Raw genomic sequence first — 10000 nt, 5'->3', positions numbered from 1 at the left:
TGCGTGAATATTTATTATACGATTTATCTGTACTTTGTTTTCTATGTACTGTTCAAACCTTTGGGAACGAACGACTGAAAAAAAAGGCACATTACCCCCCTGTCACATGTACTTTTTTAAGTTAATGACAAAGTGCCAAAGTGTCGCAAATCTTTTATTAGTTTATGTTGTTTCAATTCTGTTCTTTTTTCTTTCGGTTAAATTTTTATCTATTTTGCACCATTTTGTTCTGATTAGTTCCTACTATGTCACCAGAGCTTTTCAGCTAATGGCATTAAACATTTTAGTGTTCAGTGTTCTCTCCCTCCCTATCTGTCTATCTAACACATTCGCAGAGAAACATGCACCCCATCCCCATCATCTTATTACCTGAGTAGTTTTTCTGTCTCTGTTTCTTTACACCTCTATTTCTCTATCTCTGTACTGTCTGTCTCTGTGTCTCTGTCTGTGTATCTCTTTCCCTCTCAACAGTGCATGTGCAGATGAAAACAGAAAGGGGTTTGTCTGTCTATGTGTCTGTCTCTCTTTCTCTGCCTCTCTGTCCCTCCGCGTGGGTTTGTAGCAGATAAAAGTGAAAAGGAACTAGTCTGTATGTCTGTACCTCTCTATCCCTCTCAACAACGTGAGTTTGGGGCAGACGTAAGCGGAAACGGATTAGCCTGTCTGTCTGCTTGTGTCTGTCTCTTTCTCTACTTCTCTTTCCTTTTTAACAATGTGATTATGTGCAGATGAAAACGGAAAGGGATTTGGCTGTCTGTTTCTCTGACTCTCTATCCTTTACAGCAACGTGAGTTTGTAGCCGATAAAAGCGAAAAGAAACTAGCCTGTTTGTCTGTCTGTCTGTCTGTCTTTCTCCACATCTCTATCCTACATAACAACGTGAGTTTGTAGCAGATAAAAGCGAAAAGAAACTAGCCTGTCTTTCTCCACATCTCTATCCTTCATAACAACGTGGGTTTGTAGCCGATAAAAGCGAAAAGAAACTAGCCTGTCTGTCTGTCTGTCTTTCTCCACATCTCTATCCTACATAACAACGTGGGTTTGTAGCAGATAAAAGCGAAAAGAAACTAGCCTGTCTGTCTGTCTGTCTGTCTTTCTCCACATCTCTATCCTTCACAACAACGTGGGTTTGTAGCAGATAAAAGCGAAAAGAAACTAGCCTGTCTGTCTGTCTCCACATCTCTATCCTTCACAACAACGTGAGTTTGTAGCAGATAAAAGCGAAGGGACGGGAGGGGGGCGGGAGGGGGGGCAGGGGAGAGAAGAAAGGAACCGGCACCTGTGGCCCTTGAGTGATATCCTTATCTCCCCCTTCTTTGTCTCTACTTTTTTGCTCTTCTTTCAGCGAGAGCGAGAGATCAGTCAGTTAACGGTACAGTGATCTCCCTTCGTGATGACGTGTTTTGGCTGTTCCCGGAGGTTTTGTTTTGATGGATTTCTTGTGTGTGTGTGTGTTTGTGTATGTGTGTGTGTGTGTGTGTGTGTGTGTGTGTGCGCGTGTAGTGTGTGTTTGTGTGTGTGTGTGTGTGTGTGTTTGTGTGCGCGCGCGTGCGTGCGTGCATGCACGCGCGCGTGTGTGTGTGTGTGTGTATATGTGTGTGTGTGTGTGCGTGCGTGATTCTGTCGGGCGCGTGTGAGTGTTCTCTGTCCTGAACCGTAGGTCTTCTGTGTCCTCTCTCTCGCTCTCTTTTCTTCTTTTCTTTTCTTGTATCTGTCCCCTGCATCTCTCTCTCTCTCTCTCTCCCCGCCCCCTCTCGTTTCCTCCCCATTCTCTCTCTCTCTCTTTTTCTCTCTACCTCCCTCGCTCGCGTCCTCCCTGCCCCTCTCTCTCTCGACTGAAATTGTTATCGGTATCGACATTTGTGTGTGCCAAAACACTGATTTGTCCACCATGACAAGCATCTTAAGGAGACGCAGTTCTTTTCAAACAATGATGGGGTAGAAACGGTCATACACGTAAAAACCCACTCGTCCACACACGAGTGAACGTGGGAATTGCAGCCCACGAACGAAGAAGGTAGATAGATAGTAAGACAGATATATAGATAGGTAGAGAGAGGGAGGGGAGAGAGAGGAAGAGAGGGACGCACACACACACGCGCGCACACACAGATTTGATTGACAGAACACACGCACACGCACGCGCACACACAGATTTGATTGACAGAAAGTCAGGCAGGCAAACACAGACATACAGACAGATCGAGACACCGACACAGACAGAAGTGGAGATACAGAGAGGCAGACAGATTCAGGGACAAAGACAGGAGACCGAGAGACAGGGAGAGATATATAAAAACAGAAAAAAACAAAACACGACAGATAAATACAAATACAGACAGACAGATAAGCAGACAGAAACAGTTACAAACAAAAGCTGAAACTCAGAACCAAACCTACACAGCGTGCAAAATGCAGTCAAGCAGAATGAAACACGCAAGCACGCACACACACGCTACCCAACCCCCTTCTCTCCCCCCCTCTTCTCTCACACACACACACACACCAACAGACACACACACACACCCTTTCTCTATCTCCCTTACACACACACACACACAACATACACACACTCACCCCCTCTCTCTATCTCTCACACACGCACACACCAACACACACAGTAAGACAGAGGAGACCTCAAGTGTAAAGTCGACAAGCCAGCTCTTTTTTACAGTTCAAGCGAGACATCAGTTTTGGCCCAATGGACGAAGGGAAAAACTTAAGGGGCCATATATCTGTGCTTTTGGAGAGACTAGGCTTGGCAAAGTGTCCGAGTTTTTTGTTGTTGTTTGTTGTTTTCTTTTTTCTTATGTGTGCGTGTGTGTGTGTGTGTGTATGTGTGTGTGTAGGAGGAGGGAGGGTGGAGGATCACCCCCACACCACTCATTCACATTCACACCACCCCCAAAACAAGAACCACCACCACCACCCCATCCCCCCAACCTAACAACCGACAACCTAACAATAACCGCCACGAAAACAAATACAAAACCCTACCACACTTCTCACACCAAACCCACACACCACCCTTCATAATTATTCACACCACTCCCACCCCACCCCCAAATACAACAAGTGAACAACAAAACAACTCCCCTTCCCCCACACACAAATCAACCACAACAAAACAACCCCCGCCCCCCACCCCCAAAAAACAACAACCCAAAATACCCCCGAAAGCGGAGCATGGCTGCCTACATGGCGGGGTAAAAACGGTCATACACGTAAAAGCCCACTCGTGTATATACGAGTGAACGTGGGAGTTGCAGCCCACGAACGCAGAAGAAGAAGAAGACAACCAACAATTACATATAAAATACGGCCCCTCACCTCTAAGCAGGTCTTTGGGTCTTCCGGGCAGCACCAGCACGGAGGAGCAGTTCCAGCGGCGGTCAGCGAATTGCCTCTGGCAGGTCTCCACGGCCACCAGGGCGGCCCGGACCACGCTGGGCATGAGGTCCAGGTTGTGGCGACACTGCCGCACCTGCTGCTTTACCAGCCCCGTCCTCCGTGAGCAGTTCTTCCCGTGGGTCCACGACCTCAGCTTGCCACGGTGGAGTGCCCTGGGGGGAGGCACACAAACAGTTCAGTTTCAGTAGCTCAAGGAGGCGTCACTGCGTTCGGACAAATCCATATACGCTACACCACATCTGCCAAGCAGATGCCTGACCAGCAGCGTAACCCAACGCGCTTAGTCAGGCCTTGAGGGGGAAAAAAAGGTGAATAAATAATAGATAAGCGTACATAAATAAGTAAATAAATAAATAAATGAATAATAATTATAATATATAAAAAAGGGGGTAGTGGTAATAATAATAAATAAATAAATAACACAAACATCAAAGTCAGATCATCCAACAATGTGGAGTGATGGCCCAGAGGTAACGCGTCCGCCTAGGAAGCGAGAGAATCTGAGCGCGCTGGTTCGAATCTCGGCTCAGCCGCTGATATCCCTCCCCCCCCCCCCCCCCTAGACATTGAGTGGTGGTCTGGACGCTAGTCATTCGGATGGGACGACAAACCGAGGTCCTGTGTGCAGAATGCACTCAGCGCACGTAATAGAACCCACGGCAACAAAAGGGTTGTACCTGGCAAAACTCTGTAGAAAAATCCACTTGGATAAGAAAAACAAATAAAACTGCATGAAGGAAAAATACAAAAAAGTATGGGTGGCGCTGTAGTGTAGCAACGAGTTCTCCCTGGGGAGAGCAGCCCGAATTTTACACAGGGACATCTGTTGTGATAAAAAGAGAAATACGATTACAAATACAACAATAACCACAAATCATCTTCTGAATAATAAAAACAAAAAAACAAATTAAAAACAACAACAAAAAAACCCAGAAGAAGAAATCATTTCCAACCCCCGAAAACGGAGTATGGCTGTCTACATGGCGGGGTAAAAACAGCTTGACTGGTGGAGAGCCCTGTGACCAACCGAAGATGCACAGACATCAGGCTCTCAAAGTTAAATTATGATTAAAGAAAAACGAAAGAAAAGAAATCATTTTACTGCACGAAAAATATGATAGTTTCCCCTCAGTTTCAAGAAAGAGTGCCCTTCGTACCAAGCCAAACAGCATAAATCCAAAGAAGAAGAGGTAGAAGAAGAAACAAGAAAACACAGTTTCTTACAAAAAAAAAAAAAAAAAAAAAAAAAGAGAGAGAGAGAGAGAGAGAGAGAGAGAGAAAGAAGAGGAAATAATAAAATAAAAAGAAGAAGAAGAAGAAGAAAACAATACTCTATACTGACGTACATGATGGAACACGAGGCACAGACAACAGGCGCTCAAAGTAAAAAAATCAATCGGAAAAAAATCACTCATTTTCTGATTAATTAAAAAAGAAAAAAAATTGAACCCCCGAAAACGGAGTATGGCTGTCTACATTGCGGGGGTAAAAACAGCTTGCCCTGATGGAAAGCTCTGAGACCAATCGAAAATGCACAGACATCAAGCTCTAAAAGTCAAATTATGATATTAAAAAAAAAGAAAAAAAATTATTTTACTTCACAAAAAAAATAATAGTTTCCCCTCGCTTTAAAGAAAGACTGCCCTTGATACCAAGCCAAACATAAATCAGAAGAAGAAGAAGAAGAAAAAGATTGATTGATTGAATCTTTAATGGGTAAAGAATTAGGCACAGTAAAGGCCTTTTTACAATTCTGCCCATTTAACGACACAAAACAAAGATAAAGAACGACACAAAACATGAAAATAAAGAAATAAACTGAAATAAAATAAAATAAGAACGACGAATAAGAATAGTAACTGGAATAGTCTATTAAAGGTAACAAAGCGATGAAAACTGGAACAATTGGTACATTACATGTACGTACGTACTTACACACACACACACACATTATAAAACAAGCAAACAAAGACATATGTACACATTCACGCCCACACACTCAAACACACACACGCACTTACTGTTCACACATACATTCAATTTTTCATTCATCATGGCATGGCAGCTAGTGGACTGAGTACAAGCAAGCATTTGCAAAAGACCGCGAGTAGGTTAATCAAATCTATCGAATAGAAATATTCTTATGTTAGTTTTAAAAAGAGATATGGCTGGAATTTGACGACATGTCTTTGGAAGCATGTTCCATTCTATGCTTCCATTAAATGTGAGACTCATCTTAAATAAATCAATTTTAGGCTTTGCGACAATAGCTCTGTCTGATTTACGTTGGAACTGGAAACAAAATAATGATTTTATACATTGTGGGCATGCGCAATTTTATGCATAAGAATCAATGTGTTATATCTAATAAGTAAATGAACAGGTAATATTTGAAGTTCTTTGTTCATATTGTGCACAGATCCGCCTGTGGCATTTACATGGTTAATCATCTTAATGACACGTTTTTGTAAAGAGCAAAGTGGCTTTAATGTAGAAGGATGACATTTACCCCAAATAATCAAGCAATAGCTGAGGCGAGACTGTATTTTGGCAAAGTAAAACACACGTCTAGAATGATTATCAAGAAAGTGTTTGATCTGTGACAATTGGAATACACTAGATGATACTTGTTTTTATAAGGCAATGAATATGAATATGACGAAGAAGAAGAAGAAGAAGAAGAAGCCAGGAAACACTGCGCTCATTACATAAAGGTTATAATAAAGATATGGAAACAACACTTGAACAAGACAGGCAAGGCCTTCGAGACTCATTTGTGACACACTGTATCAAATAAAAGAATAAAGAGAGGAAAAAAGAATGAAAAAAATCCATTAAAATGGGTCCTGTATTAAATATCAATAAGCTTTGGAAAAAAAAGAAGAAGAAAGAAAACAAGAGAGGCAAGGCCTTCAAGACTCACTTGTGATAAATTACGTCCCCTAGCATTAATTACAGAGTAATTTCCCTTTTTTACTACCTGCACCAAAACGTTTGCAAAATAAATAAAACTTCCATGCTTAGCAAAAGAAGTTCCTGTTTGAACAAAAAAATAATAATGACTGCTCTTGTTGTTGGGTCAGAATATCAGATCAAAGTGCCAAGTTTAGAGAATACAAAAAAAATAAATATAACAGTAAATGCAGTTTGCATATAATTAGGCTTCATTTTTAAAATTTTTTTGTGCCCATCCCAGAGGTGCAATATTGTTTCAAACAAGATGACTGGAAAGAACTGAATTTTTCCTATTTTTATGCCAAATTTGGTGTCAACTGACAAAGTATTTGCAGAGAAAATGTCAATGCTAAAGTTTACCACGGACACACAGACACAGACACACATACACACACACAGACAACCGAACACCGGGTTAAAACATACTCACTTTGTTTACACAAGTGAGTAAAAAAAAAAGGCCTGCCAGTGAGAATGGAACCAAGGCTGCTCTACAGAGAAACAAGTGGTGTAATCCCCAACACCACGCCGCATCTGACGTCACTCAATACCACGACGAAAATATTGTATATGAGGTAGTAACACCATTTAAACCATGTTTTCTTGGCGTATCTAGATCGTTTAAGAACTTCTTTTAATTCGTCCATAAAGGAGACGTTCACAGCGCCTCAGGCACACTGCAACATGTATAGATCTGCACAAACCAGTCCGACAACAGGCTGACCAAAACTGAAAGGAATGTTCGATTCAATTTTTCTTTCATGTTCATTCTAGTTAATTCAGTATCCACTTTAGAATATTCACATGCAGTAAACAAGTCTATGGTGTAGTAAGTGTCACTGTATGTGTTCTGTCATGAATTTGTATTTCTTTTCTTGTAATTGCGAACAAGAAAAGCAATGTTATGCCGTCTTCTTATCAAACATAGCCTACGTTCCGGAACCTGGGTAGCGGTAAATTGCGTTCTCGTGTTCCGGAACGAGCCTCAACGAAATAAACTGTTAATTATCCGGAAATACGGCTTAGTTCAGGAGACTTACAACCTATTATTGGTATGACTGTGAAGAATTTTTTTTCCTAATATGTTTAAGCTAAGCAAAATTTGGTATTGGCAAAGTATTTCCAGAGAAAATGGTAATGTTAAAAGTTTACCATGGACACAAAGACATATATATAGACAGATACACACACACACACACAGACAGCCGAACACTGGATTATTACATACACCCACTTTGTTTGCACAAGTGAGTCAATAATGATGCATGCAGGAACACTTATTCTGTTTAAATGATAGATCTACATCCTCCTCCTCCTTCTTCCTCCTCCTCCTCCTTCTTCGTCCTCCTATTCCTACTTCTCTTCCTCCTCACTCTTTTCTGCTTCTTCCTACTCCTCCTGCTCCTGCTTTTTTCTCTTCATCCTCCTCCTGCTTTCTTCTCTTCGTGTGTCGGTGTGGGCAGCCAGCAGCGAAGTAATGAAGATGGGTGGAGCGCCTAATGTGTCTAACAAGAGGGAAGGCCCCTCAAAGTACCCAGCGCCTTAAAAGACCAGAACAGACCGTAGAAGACAAACACCACCCATACCCATCCCCCCCACCCCCCCACCCGTTCTATCTGAACAGGCAGACACAGGCACCCGTCTCACCCTTATCAAAGATTAGCTACACCGACATGTGCATGTGCACGTGCGCAAAGTAGGAACGTACGTGCGTCCATACGCACGCACACACACAAACACACGCGCGCGCATTCACGAGCGCGTGTTCGCGTACATCCATGTACATACACACTTGTTACAGATAGAAACCCACGCGCACACATTCACACACACACATACACACACACAAACACACACTTCACACACAGACACATACAGACAGACTGAAAGACAGACACAGACATAGAGAAACACACACCTGACACATACATAAATACATACATACATACAGACAGACAGACAGACGGACGGACGGACAGATACCACACACACACACACACATCGGAGAGGGGTAGAGAGAGACAGACACAGACAGACAGACTGAGGGAGGGTGAAGACGAAAACAAGAACACAGACTGACAGACAGATAGAGGATGGCGACAGACACAGACAAGCACAGATACGCAGGGACAGAGAGAGAGAGAGAGAGAGAGAGAGAGAGAGAGAGAGAGAGAGAGAGAGAGACTCTAGTTAGAGAGGGAGACAGAGAGAAATAGGGAGAGGGAGAGAGTAAAAGAGAGAGAAATTATCATTATTCGTCGTCGTCAAAGTAGTAGAAGCAACATCAGGAGCAGGAGCAACAGCAGTAGTATAGCATCAGCAACAGCAGCAGTATTAGTAATAGTAGTAGTATAGCAGTAGCAGCAGCAGCAGAAGTAGTAATAGTAGAGCAGCAGCAGAAGTAGTAATAGTATAGCAGCAGCAGTAGGAGTAGCAGTAGTATAGCAGCAGCAGTAGTAGTATAGCAGCAGCAGAACTAGTATAGCAGCAGCAGCAGTAGTAGTAGTATAGCATCAGCAACAGCAGCAGCAGTAGTAATACTAGTAGAAGTATAGCAGCAGCAGCAGTAGTAGTAGTATAGCATCAGCAGCAGCAGCAGTAGTAGTAGTATAGCATCAGCAGCAGCAGCAGTAGTAGTAGTATAGCAGCAGCAACAGCAGTAATATAGCAGCAGCAACAGTAGTAATATAGCAGCAGTTATATAGCAGCAGCAGCAGCAGTAGAGGTAGTATCATTACATTTTTATACAAAGTATGATAGTTCCTTATCCATTACGATGTTGAGTATTAATTTGTCGTTCAGGATTTTTCATATTTTCATGTCTTTGAAAGTATATCCAATACTTATATCTAAAAACGGATGAGGCTGGTTTAGGAATATATACTAACATGATATTTAACATAACCTTAATAAGTAGACGTGTGCACTCAATCACATCATTTGTTCGTTTACACACCAAATTGCCCGTCGCTCAATCATCGACTAACTTGAAACAAGTTTAAATCGTGTTGTCTCATTCTTTTTCACCCCCCCCCCCCCCTTTTTTTTTTGTTTTGTTTATTTATGTTGTTTTTTTTGGGTCTGGTGTCATCTTTGATTAACACACACACACATATATATATATATATATCACACACTCTCACATATACACAAACTCACGCACACAGGCATACATACACAAACACGCACGCACACACACACACAAACACACGCACACACACTCGTCTGCCCATTTTTACAGCTATCCTTCGCACCTGTCTAAATGGAATTCTCTCTCTCTCTCCCCCTGTGTCTCTCTCCTCTCTCTCTCTCCACTCTGTCTCATCTCTCTCTCTCCTATCTCTCTTTGTCTACACTCTGTCTCTCTCATCTCTCTGTCTCCACTCTCTCTCTCTCTCTGTGCCTCTCATCTCTCTCTCTCTCCTATCTCTCTATGTCTACACTCTGTCTCTCTCATCTCTCTCTCTCCACTCTCTCTCTCTGTGCCTCTCATCTCTCTCTCTCCTATCTCTTTATGTCTCCACTCTGTCTCTCTCATCTCTCACTCTCTCCTCTCTGTCTCCACTCTCTCTCTGTGCCTCTCATCTCTCACACACACTTTTCATCAGTCTCTCTCTCTCTGTGTCTCCACTCT

General features: G+C 42.5%; 1 protein-coding gene across 3 annotated transcripts in view; it reads right to left on the bottom strand.

The window, feature by feature from the left end:
* LOC143288783 (protein Wnt-11b-2-like) overlaps nucleotides 1–10000 on the bottom strand; it is an 86159-nt gene that overhangs the window by 31360 nt on the left and 44799 nt on the right. For all 3 annotated transcript variants that reach the window (XM_076597415.1, XM_076597414.1, XM_076597416.1), the window contains one exon: nucleotides 3331–3563. In XM_076597415.1, coding sequence (XP_076453530.1) covers nucleotides 3331–3563 — 233 coding nt within the window. The remainder of the gene's footprint in view (nucleotides 1–3330; nucleotides 3564–10000) is intronic.

Source organism: Babylonia areolata, chromosome 13, assembly GCF_041734735.1.
Source record: "Babylonia areolata isolate BAREFJ2019XMU chromosome 13, ASM4173473v1, whole genome shotgun sequence".
Taxonomy (NCBI): Eukaryota; Metazoa; Mollusca; class Gastropoda; order Neogastropoda; family Buccinidae; genus Babylonia; species Babylonia areolata.
Note: the sequence above shows the minus strand (reverse complement) of the source record. Positions and strands in the feature narration are given on the sequence as shown.